General features: G+C 47.2%; 1 protein-coding gene across 3 annotated transcripts; it reads right to left on the bottom strand.

Moving 5' to 3' along the window:
• Positions 1–998: 998 nt before the first annotated feature.
• DHRS7C (dehydrogenase/reductase 7C) lies at positions 999–14,343 on the bottom strand. Of its 3 annotated transcripts, none has more exons than XM_005220344.5 (7): positions 14,197–14,343; positions 13,835–13,994; positions 10,770–10,882; positions 8,961–9,171; positions 6,504–6,596; positions 3,250–3,405; positions 999–1,258 (listed from the first exon to the last, which is right to left on the bottom strand). In XM_005220344.5, the coding sequence occupies exons 2-7, from the start codon at positions 13,986–13,988 to the stop codon at positions 1,050–1,052; spliced, it is 936 nt and encodes a 311-aa protein (XP_005220401.1). In that variant the 5' UTR covers positions 13,989–13,994; positions 14,197–14,343; the 3' UTR covers positions 999–1,049. The 3 variants fall into 3 exon arrangements, with proteins under 3 accessions (XP_005220401.1, XP_005220400.1, NP_001069013.1); XM_005220343.5 differs by having other exon boundaries at positions 8,961–9,174; NM_001075545.1 differs by lacking the exon at positions 3,250–3,405 and having other exon boundaries at positions 14,197–14,323.
• Positions 14,344–16,750: the final 2,407 nt, after the last annotated feature.

The raw sequence follows: 16,750 nt of genomic DNA on the forward strand, positions 1-16,750 counted from the left end.
TTCCTTTATAAATTCAGGGATATGTACATGTGGATGTGTACCACGTATGTTAATTTTGTAAATGGCTTGAGTTCAGGGAGGAAATTTGGGCCCTCTTTCAACTATAAATATTAGAAAAAGTTTGAAGCAGTAGTTACAAAATTAGTGCAAAAAATATATCCTACACTTTCCAAGATCTGAAGAATCATTAACTGTTGTGTTTAAGAAAAACTAAACTAAGGGAAACATCCACCAATAATAACGATGGCAGTTTTAAATGAATTTTGCTTTGAGAATGTAAGAAAAAGCTGGAATGAGCTGGATGCCCCAGGGCAGAAGTTCTCAAGATTTGTTGCAATTTAGAATCCACTGGAAAAAAATTTTAAACATCTGTGCCTGGGCTCCTCTTGGGACAAATGAAATCCATGGAAAAGGGCTGATTCTGCTGCCAAGACCAAGGATTAGCTCTGCTGTACTGCCAACCTGGGAGCCGCTAGCCCCATGCAGCTATTTAAATTTAAATTAATGCAAATTAAATAAAATAAAAAATTCCCTTTCTCAGTTGCACAGGCCACATTTTAAGTACCTAACAGCCACACGTGGCTGGTGGTTGCCACACTGGACACAGCAGATGATACAATATTTCCATTATTCTAGAAAGTTCTATTTAGCAGCGCTTCCCTAAGGAGCTGGCAAGTCCAGCTTCTACGGTTGGGGGCTGACTGGACAGATCACATTTAGGTAAAATGGAGGTGGTTTTCTGTGTGCCTGGGCAGGCTGATGGCGTGTGTGTGTTTGTGGGTGTCGAGCCCATCACGGGTCCTGTTTTTCTGCTGGATTGTCACCTTATAGAGTCGAGAAGCTTCTGGAAATCTGTCCCGGGTATGTCGCAGAGGCCCGGAGTGACTGAGGGCCACCCTAACTGTGATGGTGCGTATCTCCCACGTGGAGTGCAGCTGGGGGAACTGTTCCCTCCCAACCCCCACCCCCGTGTTGAGAAGATGGAAGGACCCACCACCTACCAGCAAAACCTTTATTCCCCTCGAGGAGACCTGTTTGAAGCCCGGCAGTTAACCCTCCTCCGGGACGCTGAGTTTCTCCTTCACCCCACAGGCCACCACGGCGAAAAAGAGCTCGGGGAACAAGGTGCGGATGTACACAGCGGCCTTGGGGATGGGGTTGGCGAGGAAGACCTCTTGCTTCTTGCGTCTCACCGTGCGCATCACCTCCTCCGCCACGTCCACAGGGTGTGTCCCGTAGGTCAGCTTCCTGAAAAAGACTGAAAAGCCCCCGAGGAAGGGGCGGGGTTCATAGCCTCCGGAAGGGGGAGGTGGTCAGAGCCCCGCCCCGCAAGGTGGGGACGGGTGTGCGGTGCAGGGGTCCCAGCCTCAGGGGCCAACCCTGCACGTGCTGGCCGCTGGCCATGCGCTATGAGCAGGCACTTTACCCGCCGTGCCTCAGCTTCCGCATCTGTAAAGTGGGTGCAGTTTCTGGCCCTTTGACATCCCAGGGTAGTTATGAGTGGTGGAAGGGATGAGAAAGAGCTTAGAAGGTAAGAAGGTGTCAGACATATGAAGGGGCTGCTGTTCATGATTGTTGCCAGGCTGTGCTTGTCCAGTGCCTCCTGGAACCGGTTGCCCACGTCTTTGTTGTTGTTCAGTCACTAAGTGGCATCCGACTTTTTTGCGACCTCATGGGTGGCTTGACAGGCTCGTATAGCCATGGGATTTCCCAGGAGTGGGTTGCCATTTCCTTCTACAGGGGATCTTCCCCACCCAGAAATTGAACCCACCTGCATTGGCAGGTGGGTTCTTTACCACTGAGCCTTGTGAGGTAGCTGCTCTGTATAGAGCATTCTAGAATAGAGATCACAGGTGCACTTACAGAGCACTCAGGATGTGCTAGTTGCTGTTCCAAACTCTGTGAGCTGGAACTTTCCTTTCTAGGACTCTACCAGGTCGGTATGTACCATCATCTCTCATTTTCCAAAGGGGAAACAGGGGAAGGGAGTTGCTGCTGTTCCAATACTTAATATGAGACAGAGGTGAGTTTCAGAATAGTCACTCTGGGCCACACTCTGAGCTTCTCCTCTGTGCTGCCACCTAGGTAAGGGGCGCCGCTGCTGCTTCTAAGTCGCTTCAGTCGTGTCCGACTCTGTGTGACCCCATAGATGGCGGCTCACCAGGCTCCCCCATCCCTGGGATTCTCCAGGCAAGAACACTGGAGTGGGTTGCCGTTTCCTTCTCCAATGCATGAAAGTGAAAAGTGAAAGTGAAGTCGCTCAGTCGTGTCTGACTGTTAGCCACCCCACGGACTGCAGCCTACCAGGCTCCTCTGTCCATGGGATTTTCCAGGCGAGAGTACTGGAGGGGTCGCCATTGCCTTCTCTGAAGTGGAGCAGAAGTTTCTCCAAAACCAAATCCTGGCTGTTTAGCATGGGAAACTGAGGCCCAGAGATGGGCAGTCCCGGGACCAAGGTCACACAGCCTGTGAGTGATGGAGCCTAGCCTGGCCTTGGTCTGCTGGCTGCGAGTTAGGGAGGGTTCCCTAGATAGCATATTCAAAAGCAGAGACATTACTTTGCCAACAAAGGTCCGTCTAGTCAAGGCTATGGTTTTTCCTGTGGTCATGTATGGATGTGAGAGTTGGACTGTGAAGAAGGCTGAGCGCTGAAGAATTGATGCTTTTGAACTGTGGTATTGGAGAAGACTCTTGAGAGTCCCTTGGACTGCAAGGAGATCCAACCAGTCCATTCTGAAGGAGATCAGTCCTGGGATTTCTTTGGAGGGAATGATGCTGAAGCTGAAACTCCAGTACTTTGGCCACCTCATGCGAAGAGTTGACTCATTGGAAAAGACTCTGATGCTGGGAGGGATTGGGGGCAGGAGGAGAAGGGGACGACAGAGGATGAGATGGCTGGATGGCATCACTGACTCGATGGACGTGAGTCTGAGTGAAGTCCAGGAGTTGGTGATGGACAGGGAGGCCTGGCGTGCTGCGATTCATGGGGTCTCGAAGAGTCGGACACGACTGAGCGACTGAACTGAACTGAACTGAACTGAACCCTCTACCTGGTGCTTTGGAACTGAAGTTTTGGGGTCCCTCCCCGCTGCCAGCAGGGTGCAGACACCCCATCTCCCCAGTCTCACGCTTCAGGAACACCCTCCCCTCACGGTACCCCAACCCCACCCCCCGCCACCCTGGGCGTACCCCGCTCCTCCACAAGCCCTCCCCAGCTCTGTTCCCTCCAGCTGTGCTCTGAAAGCTCACATTTCCATATGGAGGCCTCCCAGTTTCCTTGGCCTGGATCAACGTGGTAGGAGCGGATGAAGGTGGGACTCACGGTGCTGACGACCACGTCATATTCCTCCACTTCTGCCCGCAGGCAGTCGAAGAAGCCAAGTGCCGCATGCTTGGAGGCGGCATCTGGAAGAGAAACCAGCCCGGCAGTGGGTGCGGATCCCTCTGTGCCTCCCGGGAGGGGGTTGGAGACACACATCCCTACAGGCTCTGCTGGGTGAGGCTGCAAAGTCCCCAGCCTTGCCCCTCACTTCGTAGATGCGGACAGAGAGCCTTTGTGAAGCAGTGAACAGATGCAGAGATGGGACCCAGTCCACTTTAGCTACTATTCCACTGTGTGACTTTGGGCAAGTGGCCAGTTTTTACCTTCAGAGATTCAGTTTTCTCATCTTTAAAATGTCCAGTTGCAGCCCAATTTATAATAGGCAAGGTATGGAAGCAATCGAAATGCCCATCAACAGATAAATGGATAAAGAGAATGTGGTACATATATACACTGGAATATTGTGTGTGCATACTCAGCGACTCAGGCCTGGCCGGCTCTTTGTGACCCTATGGACTGTAGCCCATCAGGTCCTTCTGTCCATGGAGTTTACCAGGCAAGAATACTTGAGCCGATTGCCATTTCCTTCTCTAGGTCCTAGGTCACCTTCCCAAGGATCGAACTCACGTCTCCTGCATTTGGCAGGCAGATTCTTGACCACTGAGCCACCTGGGATGCCCCATACTGGAATCTTACTCAGCCATGAAAAGAATAAAATCATGCTGTTGACAACAACATAGATGGATCTAGAGATTATCATACTAAGTGAAATAAGTCAGAGACAAATCAGTTCAGTTCAGCCGCTCAGTCGTGTCCAACTCTTTGTGACCCCATGGACTGCAGCATGCCAGGCCTCCCTGTCCATCACCAACTCCCGGATCCTACTCAAACTCATGTCCATTGAGTCGGTGATGCCATCCAACCTCTCATCCTCTGTTGTCCCCTTCTCCTCCCCCTTTCAATCTTTTCCAGCATCAGGGTCTTTTCAGATGAGTTGGTTCTTTGTATCAGGTGGCCAAAGTATTGCAGTTTCAGCTTCAACATCAGTCCTTCCAATGGATATTCAGGACTGATTTCCTTTAGGACGGACTGGTTGGATCTCCTTGCAGTCCAAGGGACTCTCAAGAGTCTTCTCCAACACCACAGTTCAAAAGCATCAATTCTTTGGTGCTCAGCTTTCTTTATAGTCCAACTCTCACATCCATACATGACTACTGGAAAAACCATAGCCTTGATTAGACAGACCTTTGTTGGCAAAGTAATGTCTCTGCTTTTTAATATGCTGTGTAAGTTGGTCATAACTTTTCTTCCAAGGAGTAAGCGTCTTTTAATTTCATGGCTTCAGTCACCATCTGCAATGATTTTGGAGCCCCCCAAAACAAAGTCTGTCACTGTTTCCACTGTTTCCCCATCTATTTCCCATGAAGTGATGGGACCAGATGCCATGATCTTAGTTTTCTGAATGTTGAGCTTTAAGCCAACATTTTCACTTTCCTCTTTCACTTTCCTCAAGAGGCTTTTTAGTTTTTCTTCACTTTCTGCCATAAAGGTGGTGTCATCTGCATGTCTGAAGTTAATGATATTTCTCCTGGCAATCTTGATTCCAGCTTGTGCTTCATCCAGCCCAGCGTTTCTCATGATGTTAAATAAGCAGGGTGACACTATACAGCCTTGATGTACTCCCTTTCCTGTTTGAAACCAGTCTGTTGTTCCATGTCCAGTTCTAACTGTTGCTTCCTGACCTGCATACAGATTTCTCAAGAGGCAGGTCAGGTGGTCTGGTATTCCCAAATATCATATGATCCCACTTATATGTGGAATCTAAAAAAAATGATACAAATCAACTTATTTACAAAACAGAAACAGACTCACAGACTTTGAAAACAAGTTTATGATGACCAAAGGGGAAAGGAGGGAGGGAAAGGATAAATTAGGAGTTTGGGATTGACGTATACACACTACTATATATAAAAGAGATAATAAGGACCTATTGTATAGCACAGGGAACTCTACTCAATATTCCGTAATAACCATTATAGGAAAAGAATCTGAGAAAGAATGAATGTATGTGTATGTATAATTGAGTCACTTTGCTATACATGTGAAACTAGCACAACATTGTAAATCAGCCATGCGTGCTAAGTCGCTTTAGTCGTGTCTGACTCTTTGCATCCCTGTGGACTGTAGCCCACCAGGCTCCTCTGTCCATGGGGATTCTCCAGGCCAGAATACTGGAGTGGGTTGCTACGCCCTCATCCAGGGGATCTTCCCAACCCTGGATCAAACCCATGTCTCTAACATCTCCTGCATTGGCAAGTGGGTTCTTTACCAGTAATGCCATCTAGGAGTCCCAGAATCAACCATGCTATGCTAAGTCACTTCAGTCGTGTCCGACTCTGTGCGACCCCACAGACGGCAGCCCACAAGGCTCCCCCGTCCCTGGGATTCTCCAGGCAAGAACACTGGAGTGGGCTGCCATTTCCTTCTCCAATGCATGAAAGGGAAAAGTGAAAGTGAAGTTGCTCAGTCGTGTCCGACTCTTATCGACCCCATGGATTGCAGCCTAACAGGCTCCTCCATCAATGGGATTTTCTAAGCAAGAGTACTGGAGTGGGGTGCCATTGCCTTCTTCATACTCCAATATTAAATAATTTTTAAAAAAAGATTAATATTACACCACTTCAGGTAAAAATAAATCATAAAATAGAGGTAATTAATTAATCATTTAAGGATAGTATCACTCTTGCCAAGTGAGAAAATGTATGTAAAATGCCTGACATGGGTGTGAATTCCCATATCCTTTCTCGGAAGCCTGATACCCCACGTAAGACTGATTTCTCAGGGTCCTGAGGCCATCAGGGTTAAGAATGCAGGTGCCAGGGCTCAGATGCCTGGCTTGTACAGTGAGGATATGGTGAGGTGTAGAAGTAACAGATATAACTGCTGTGAGCATAGAACAAGATGAGCTTCTGGGGTCCGAGGGAAGGACTTATCTTTATCTCTCAGTCACCTGTGTGCTGTAGGCGCTCAAAAATAGGAGCTGAGGGGATGGAAGAAAAGCCAACGGATGCTTTCATCTCTGGACCCTCTCCCCCTAGGAACCATATGCTTCATCCTAGACACCACATCTCTTGTCTTATAAGACACATAACCTGAGATGAAACTTGTCTTAGCAACTTACAGGCTGTGCGGAAGGGGATTCCAAGCTTCCCCTGGATGTTGTTCACTAACACGATTTGTCCGGTCCTCCTGGAGATCATGTCGGGGAGCAGGGCTGGAAAGCGCAGGATGAAGACTCATGGTTACAAACCTGAGATGGAGTCAGGCAGCAGCCGGCAGACCCCTTCCCCAGACCCCTCATCACATGGGCTCCTTTGCTGCTGCTAAGTCACTTCAGTCATGTCCAACTCTGTGCGACCCCACAGACGGCAGCCCACCAGGTTCCCCCGTCTCTGGGATTCTCCAGGCAGGGAACACTGGAGTGGGTTGCCATTTCCTTCTCCAATGCACGCAAGTGAAAAGTGAAAGTGAAGCCTCTCAGTCATGTCCGACTCTCAGCGACCCCAAGGACTGCAGCCTACGAAGCTCCTCCCCTGGGATTTTCCAGGCAAGAGTACTGGAGTGGGTTGCCATCGCCTTCTCCCACAGGCTCCTTTGCCTCCCTGCTAACTAGATTACAGTGGGACACAGGTGGGCTGGATCCCAGCCACCATTTATCCAGTGTTGCCTAGGAGTGGGCTGGGCTTGACTGGTGAATTGCTGGGTTATTTTATTTTATTATTATTTTTGTGTCATGCAGGATCTTAATTCCCAGGCCCCCTGCAGTTGAAGTTCGAAGTCCTAACCACTAGACCTAACCCTGGGTGATTTTATTATATTTTTTAAAGCTTATTTTTTTTAAATGGGAACCATTTTTAAAATTGTTATTGAATTTGTTACAGTATTGTTTCTGTTTTGTTTTGGTTTTTTGGCCACTAGGCATGTGAGATCTTAGCTCCCCTACCAGGAATCCAACTCACACCTCTTACATTGGAAGGTGAAGTCTTAACCACTGGACCTTCAGGGAAGTCCCCAACCCTGGGTGATTTTAAATGACCCATCCATGGACTTGAAGTGACACTGATTTTAGTAGTGAGAAAGGTAGCTCCCTTTCCAATTCTCCTATTCCTCCAGTAGGAAAGTTGGTTCAGGCGGGTCTTTAAAACCTCTCTTGCATGTGCTAATCTTTAAAAAAAAAAAAAGAAAAAGAGGAAAGACCTCAGCCCTGTGTCTTGGGAAAACTTAAGACTTTGTTTTGATTTCAGGTTTTCTTCCATTTATGGAGAGGAAAGGAACTTTTAATTTATGGTAAAAAAAAAAGTTCCTCTTAAGTAGAATTAATTGACAAGTGAGGGAATTTAGAAAAAGCTATAGAGCAATGATAGCACAGGTGGAATCAGGAGACGGCAAAAAATCAAGACTCAACTTAGCATGCCTCACTTTGTTGCCAGGGAACCGGAGCTCTCAGAGGTTGAGGGGAGGACGCACGTTGGCTGGCCTGCTGGGTGTGTCCACAGCGACTGGGCCGAGGAAACTGTGGTCTCTGGGGCACTCTCATCTCTGGAAGCTCTGGGAGTCATCTTTCTGCTCCCAATGCTGCTTTGCCTTCATCTGTCTCAGTTCTCAGAATCCCATTTTCAAGGAGATTCTGGCTGTACAGAAGGCAGCTCAAAGATCCTGCTCTCTCAGCTTTGCCAGTGTACCCTGCTCCCTAAATGTATATCCTTATATTCTTCCTTTTGTGATTCTGCTTTGATAAACTTTATTTAGGGTTGGGGAAGGGCTTTAACTCTTGGTTCTATTCCGTGTCATCTCTAGCTATTCCACAACCCCCACCCTAGCTTCAGACCTGCATTTGAACTTGGTTGTTAGAATCTCCACAAAGGGACCATAATTTTACCCTAGTGGCTCAGATGGTAAAGAATCTGCCTGTAATGCAGGAGATGCAGGTTCGATCCCTGGGTCGGGAAGATCCCTGGGTCGGGAAGATCCTCTGGAGAAGGAAATGGCTACCTATTCCAGTACTCTTGCCTGAGAAATCCCATGGACAGAGGAGCCTGGTGGGCTACAGTCCATGAGGTCACAAAGAGTTGGCCACAACTGAGCGACTAACGCTTTCCTGTTTCTGAAAAGGAATTGACGGTATTCTGGGTCTTTTGTAGTTTGAGATAAACTCTTTTCTTTATGACTGAGGACAGAATTTCAACACTGGACCAACTGTCATTATTAGGAGCAGATCAACCACAAGGTGGATATAATAGAAGGTTTGCAGGGGTTGAAGACAATGGTCCAGAGACGTGGAATGGGATTGGAGGGGAGCCATGGATGTGAGTAAGAAAAGGGAAGTAAAGGGCAGGGTTTGGGAAGGGGACTGAACAGAGGAGGCAGGCAGGAATATACCACTAAGAGGCTTTCACAACCCTTTTCTTTCATCAACATTTATAGTCAAAAGCTGAAAGCTTTCACCAAACAAGCAGGGATTTTTCTGAAGAGGGCTAGAGGCTCCATCCAGAAGTGGATGACTATCTGGGGGCATAACAGAGACCTCTTGAGCAGCCCAGTGACCCAGGAATCCACAGGAAGGTCAAACTCACGAGACCTTTGGTCAATATGATGGGTCCAAAGTAATTGGCATCCATGATCTTTTTGTCGAGCTCCAGAGAAATCTTATGGGCAGGTCCCTTCACCTTCACGCTGGCATTGTTGATGAGGATATCCACGCAGCCGTAGCAATCCAGGACCTCTTTGGCCACATCCTGGACACAGCTGATGTCTGAGAGATCCAAGAGGACCAGCTTTGGGGTGAATGTCTGCTGGACCAACGAGAGAATCAAGGCACGTGTGGGAATATCCTCACAGACCTTGGGGCCCTTCCATCTAAGAGTTGCCCCTTTTGAAACTCAGAGCTTGTGGAATGACTACAAACAGATGATTAAATGAAACAGATAACTGGGAGAAGGTAAACTGATGGAGAAAATGCATCCTTGGGGACCAAGGCAACAGTAACATTCCCAACATGTTAACATGCACTACAAAGTTTGATCTTCTGGTCGAGGGGCCAGAACTGAGAAATCTAAATGGAGGCTGTGCATAAATTCTCTGATGTCATTTTTTAATAACATTTCTGAGCTCCTCTTTGGAAATGGCTTTCAGACTGGCTTCCAAGCCACAAGAGAATCTGCCCAGTACTTTGTAGCCACATTTGTTTTTTGGCCAAAATGATATACTCGATATAAATTTTTTGGAACACCGTCTGTATAGGTGCAAGGCATTGTGTTCAGCCCTAAACATGCTGTCATCAAGATTTTCATGATTTAGAAGGGGTACAGATGGAAAAATTGATAATTCCACATGGCAGATACAATCCTGGTGTTTCACAAATATGAGTCCTGAGATATGCCCTTAAAAAAGCATGTTCTCTGGTTCAATATATTTGGGAAATATAGACTACTATACATTCTTCTTGGAGATAACACAATGCATATTTACATAACAAAGGTTCTGAAAAGTCCTGCAGTAAAGAAATCAGTCAGAGAAGCTTTCTCTAACTCAGTATTTCCCACACAGTTGACCTCAGAACCTCCTTTTTACTACTTCACGACCAATACCTGATCAAATCCCAGGAAACATGCTTTGGGGTTTTGGTGTTATCCTTTTGCTTCATCTCCTCAAATACCAGACTTAGTTCTGAATTATTTTTGGCTTTATCCAAAATCCAATTCAACATCAAGGGCAAAGATTAATTAAAAAAAAATTCTTGACACTTCCCTGGTGGTCCAGTGGTTAAGACTCTGTTTCCAGTCCTTGGTTGGGTACTTCCACATGCCATGTAGATTGGCAAAAAAAAAGAAAACAAATCCTAAAGAGAACTCTGAAAGCAATTTCTTAAACAATGATCCAGAAATGCCTTGAAAACCCCAGCTTCATTGAAATGTGTTTACCTCCTATATAACTTCATGGACGGGGACGGAAATAAAACACTTGGGGCTGCACATCATGGCTTGAGGAATCTTAGTTTCCCGACCAGAGATTGAACATGGCCCCCTGCAGTGACAGCACTGAGTCCTAATCACTGGACCACCAGGGAAGTCCCTCTTTGAAGGAGATATTATTTGAAGTATTATTTTAAAAGTCAGCCATAAGAATTTATAAACAGAGCTGTGTCTATGACATACCGTATCTTCTGGGTCCTCTGAGTCTGACTTAAATAGAATGGGGTGGGGCTCAGAGGCTAGAGAAGAAATTTTTGGCGTGGTGAGGGTTCAAAATGAATCAACCCCCAAGTCGGCTGTGTCAAGATTACATTTCCCCAAAGCTATCACCAGATTTCAGGCAGAGCTGCTCTGTGACAAGCATGAAGACTAAGGGTGCCCAGGGGTTGCCCATGCTGGCTGCCCGAAGGCCTTACCTTGCTGGGATCAGCCACACTGATCAGGGCATCGTATAGACTCTGAAGCCTCTCCCAGTTCTTTCCACACAGCACCAGCCTGGCTCCGCCGGTATGGAACACCCGAGCACACTCTGTGGGGAAGAAGGGAGGAGGACAGGACGCACTGAGTGGATAAAACTGCAGATGGGGGGTGGGGTGGTTACAAATTCGAGGATTCAAAGAATTCAGAAGGCCTATTAGAGCTATGAGTTCCTTTAGAGGGCACTGCGTTCAACCTCCTCTGGACTTTCTTCCTGTTTCCAGCCTCAGCATGGCTGCCTTCTGTGAAAGGCAGCTCACGGGGGTGTGAATAGCCCCTCCTCCATTGAGCAGTTCTGATTTTCGGGACACTCTTTCTTTCTTTTTGGCCAGGTTGTGTGGCATACAGGATCTTAGTTTCCTCACCAGGGATTGAACCTGTGCCCCCTGCATTGGGAGAGTGGAGTCTTAACCACTGAACCACCAGGGAAATCCTGGTATATTCTTTCTTAAACTGGACAGAAAGATGACTCTGTCCAATAAGACCCCCAGAAGCACAGTGTTAAGTATATCTCAGTCTGAGGATATTGGAGACAGTTGCTATTTTTTTTTTTTTCCCAGATCAAATGTCACTAGTTTCCTCTACATTTTCATTGTGAGTTGATGCCCCAGCTAGGGTTCTTTTTATTAAAAAAAAAAAAAAAGTGAAGTTGTCTTCTGTGTAGTTCATTTTATTCTAGATGAATTTATTGCTTGCTCAATGTTCTCAACTGGGCAGTGATTGGTAAATACAAATATTTTTATGTGGCAATAATGTTGATATTTAAGAACAATAAAAGCTGGACTTCCCTGGTGGAGCAATGGATAAGAATCCACCAGCCACTGCAGGGGACACAGGTTTGATCCCTGGTCCAGGAATGTCCCACAGTCAGTGGAGCAACTAAAGCCCATGCGCCACAATTACTGAGCCCACGTGCTACAGCTACTGAAGCCCGCATGCCCTAGAGCCTGTGCTTTGCAACAAGAGAAGCCCTGCAATGAGAAGCCCACGTACCGAAAAGTAGCCCCGTTTGCTGCAACTAGAGAAAGCCCATGCGCAGCAAGGAAGACCCAGCACAGCCAACAAACCAAACAATAAAAGCTAACAGACTTTGACAGTTTACTTGCTTGAGTGGCTATTGAAAGAGGTTTACACATATTAGCTTATTTTATTCTCACAGTCATCCTACGCAGCGGTTTGTTATGTTGGGTTCCCTAGAAACAGAACCTACAGGGTTTTAGCCACTGGGCCACCAGGGAAGTCCCTTGGTTCTTTTTTCTTGAAAGATCCTTTTAAATATATGTGGTTTTTATAATAAGAGAATTCACTAAAGGAAACCATTCAAAGGGAGAATGGCTAGTCTCCCCAAGTTTGGGCTGTAATTCTCAGTGGCAGCGGCAGCTGCCCTGGGTGTGGGCAGCCCTGGAGGTCGTGTTTCACAGACCAGAGGCCTTTAGTCTGAAAGACACTTTTTGATTTCAGCGATATTAAAATACACAAAGATGGCCCAGGGCCATCGTAAGAGACCGTTGATTAAGGGACAGTTACCTCAATTTCTGGCAAACCACTCCAATATTCTTTCTGGGAGAATCCCATGGACAGAAGAGCCTGGCGGGCTACAGTTCATGGGGTCACAAGAGTCGGACACCATTTAGCGACTAAACCACCACCACCAGCTCAATTTCAGGAATGGTTAAAGGAAGAAAACGACGTGTCTTAGAGGTGATGAAACACAGGCAAGGTTTGTGTTCTCTGAAGCAGTTGAAGTGCAGTGGTTAAGTATTTTGAAGATCATTCTTGCTGCAGACACAGTGGGTACAAGGTGACTTTATTCCTGACTTGGCTGAATTATGTGGGTTTGGGGCAAAGGTTAGAAGTCCTGACATCTCTGTCTGTCTGGTTTCCCTGGGAGACAGCTTGGCTCTGGCCCCCTTGCTGCTCTCCAGTGCTACCCACTGGGTTCGGTCAGGTTCTGTGGGACCGTGTGTGTGCTGTGGGCTATGTGTAACTGACCTCATCCGCTCAACGCCCCTCACTATTTTTTTTGCCTGGGACCTGAGAAATGGAGCACTTTGAACCCAGAATCACTGCGGTCGGCAGCATGTTAAAGCCACCATAAGAGTTTACTGAAGGTCACACCCCCACTCCCAGCTTCTCAAGTTACTTCTAAATGCCTTCAGAACTGGGAAGTGATGTGGCTGAATCAGGCCAATCGTAAGACAACAGGGATTATGGGGTGTGTGGCACGCTGGCGTTTGCGTTCTCTGCATGATTTGTTCATTATTATCGCCACTGCTAACATTTGAGAGGTGCCCACGACAGCGCCAGGCACTGTCCCTAAGGGCTTTCCATTTCTTTATTCATTTAGTCATCACAACCGCATTACGAGGCACAGAGTATTAGCATCCTTGCTTTCAGATGAGAAATCCAAGGCGGAGCAATGCAAAACCAGTTAGTAATTGGTGGAGCCAAGAATTGAACCCAGCTCACAGGTCTGGCCTCATCACCAGTTCACTGCCCCAGCTGAGGGCTTTGAACTTCAAAATTTCTAGAAACTCCCTGAAGGCAAAGCAAATCACTTCTGTAGACTGCTTTTGGGCTATAGGCTGTGCATTTGCAACCCTAGATATTCCAATCCCCTCATTTCTCAGGCAAGCAAGCTTTAGCCACCAAGAGAGAAGACACTGGCTGATTAACATATGCTGGGAGAGAACTCAGCCTTGACCCATGCCTGAGGGCACACCCACACCCCACACTATGGCCTCTCATCCTTCAGGGCAGAAGTGGGCACAAGAGGCTGTGAAGCTCATTTGTGTGTACTCAGTTGTGTCCGAGTCTGTGACCCCATAGACTGCAGCCCACCAGGTGCCTCTGTCCATGGGATTCTCCAGGCAAGAGTACTGGAGCGGGTTGCCATTCCCTTCTCTGGGGGGTCTTCCTGACCCAGGGATCAAACCAGAGTCTCCTGTGTTGGCAGGCAGATTCTTTACCACTGAGCCGTCGGGGAAGCCCAAAACTTGCTTACCCTTGCCCAGTCCTGAGATGGCGTCGGTGATGACCACCACCTTGTTCTGCACAACTGACTTGGACCACAGCCGGGACACCTCCTGGTAGATGAAGAGGAGACCACTGATTCCTAAGAGCAGCAGGGGCAGCATGAGCACGGCGGTGACCCCCATCTTGTTCTGGGAAAAATGGGGAAAAGGAACTCGCTTGACAAAGGGACTCGGAACCCAAAGCAGAGGAGGCCCGAGGCTGCACATTCAAGCCCTGAGCCAGGAGCCTCCTCTGCAGGAGCCAGGCTCTGTGCAAACCCCCTGAGTGCTGCTTCCAGAGCTCCTGGCTGCGTGCTAATCCCCAAATGGTCATGAAGAGGGAATTACTCACAGTGTTTTCAGAAGCAGATGGAATCCAGGGACCTGCCCTCCCAGAGGTTAATTACGAATTTAATTAAAATGTGCCTGCATTTTTGGAAGGAAAGCCATGCGTTAAGGCCACTTGCTTGGGCCCTAATGGCTATTTATAGCTGTCAGTGCACTAAAGGGCTTTCAGGGTAAATATAGTGTCTCTGCTGATATTCAGGAACACATGCTGGCCGGGTCTGATTTCAGAGTCCCTGCCAACCCTTTTAAAGCTCTCCTGGGTGCCTCTCTAGTAGAGGTTCCTCTGCAGTTCAGGGATGGACCTTAGGGATTGGGACCTGGGATTTCAGCACAAACATCCCTACCCTCACGTCCTAACTCTCCTATCAGGTAGCTTCCAGGTAGCTCAGACTCTGGTGGCAGCAAGAGAACTTTCTGGATGGAGGTGAAAAAACACAGAAAATCTGTTTAACAGAACGGATGAACCACTTGAAGGTGTGACATGAACTATGGGAAAGGGCAGTTTGGGGCTGTTCCTCTTTCAAGTGCTTCCAGTTCTTGGAGCCTCAGTCTCCTCATCCGTAAAGTGGGCACAATCGTCTCATCTTGCAGGACTGTTGGGAGAATAAGATACTGCAGCTTAGTAACAGACTCTGAGAAGATGGCTCTGTTCTCTTTAGTGATTAAGCCTGCATGCACTAGGGCCCGTGGGCTACAACTAATGAGGCCCTGTGCTGCAGCTACTGACCAAGTGCTGCAGTTACTGATGCCTGTGTGCCTAGAGCCCATGGTCTATCGCAAGAGAAGCCACCACAGTGAGAAGCCCGTGCACTGCAACTAGAGAAAGCCTGCGAACAGCAATGAGAACCAGGAGAGCCAAAAATAATGAATGAAAGAAAGAATATAGGAGGTGACTGTGTACCACACCCAGAATGGGTCTGGTCCATTGCCGAGCCTGTTGCTTTCAGTTTCTGCCTTCACTCTGGCATTTTTTTTCCTAGTCTGCATTGGTTTCCTGGTTGCCTTTCCTTAATGCATATCAGGGCTCATTCCTCAGGACCCTGGACAGGCTTGAGAGGTGAGAGATGCCAGGGCTCAGTCAGGCAATCTGTGTGCATATACTTGTATAAACATACGTGTGTATGTGTGTATATGTATATATATAAACATATATATATATATGTATGTGTGTGTTGGGGAGTTCTATATGCCTATGATTGTTTTCAATGCTGGGAGGTACAGAGGACAGTTCATGCTATAGAGAAATAATTGACAGTTCATAAGAGGGGAATAGACCTGCAAACAGATTATTGCAATATATGGAGGAATTAAAATCCACCTGAATTTGTTTTATAGCGAAGATAGACAGATGGAGCTGAGATGCTTGATCTGAGGGGCCGTGTTCATAGTCTGAAAATTCCTAAGCTGTACACTTAGGGTTTGGGTAATTTTTTTGTAGGCATGTTGTACTTGAATAAAATCAAGACTTAAAAAATATAAAAGGGGAACTTCCCTGGGGTTCCTGTGGTCAAGAGCCTGTGTTTCCAATGCAGGGGGCATGGGTTCAGTCCCTAGACAGGGAACTAGATCCCACATGCCACGTGGTGTGGCCAAAAATAAAAAAATAAAAGAAAGCAGAGGGCCTTGGAAACTCAGAGAATGCAGCAAAGTCGGTTTTGACCTGAGCCTTGGGGACTAGTCACCTCTTGTCCGGCCCGATGTGTCATTCATCACTGACTCCTTTCCCCAGATGCCGTGTATCCTGTTTGCTGACGTCAGTTTCTCTCACATGACTCCAGAACATTCATTTCTTCCTTGGAAACTTCAGGCATAAGTTTTTTTTTTTTTTAAAGAACTGACTGTCTCTTTGGGGACTTTTCTTTTGGATTTCCTTTTCTCTAGGATCAGACTCTCTCAATGTTGTGACATTGATACAGGATTTACCTACACAGACGCACAGGGGTGACAAGTCCTATAAAAGAATATGCACACTGTGGAGGGCAGGGCCTTTGAGTATGAACTCTTCTGCTCCAGAGGACCCCAGCACGCCTTCCTCGTGTTGGACTCATTCCAGGAAAAAGCCATTTAATACCACTTTGGATATGCCTGGTTCAACATAGCACAACATTCCATAGGCAGATCCACAACTATGAAGAAGTTAGCTGAACTGCCCCTTATTCTCTGACAGTCTACATGGGGCTGCTGCTGCTGCTGCTGCTGCTAAGTCGCTTCGGTCGTGTCCGACTGTGTGCGACCCCACAGACGGCAGCCCACCAGGCTCCCCCGTCCATGGGATTTTCCAGGCAATAGTACTGGAGCGGGGTGCCATTGCCTTCTCTGATACATGGTACAGTTCAGCATAAATGGATTGAGTGATTTTATTGGAAACATTCAGACTTTTTTTCAGAAATGATACATTCACTACACACATAAACACATTTTAAAATATGAATCTAAGCTAGGATGCATTTAGAATTATTAGGATATGGCAGTTCATTTCCCCCGCCTAAAACCCAAGTTATGTGTTTAACAATCGGTGGCCTCAATACCATGTTAGTTTGAAATGCAAAATAGGTGTA

The sequence above is a fragment of the Bos taurus genome, chromosome 19 (assembly GCF_002263795.3).
Source record: "Bos taurus isolate L1 Dominette 01449 registration number 42190680 breed Hereford chromosome 19, ARS-UCD2.0, whole genome shotgun sequence".
Classification (NCBI taxonomy): Eukaryota; Metazoa; Chordata; class Mammalia; order Artiodactyla; family Bovidae; genus Bos; species Bos taurus.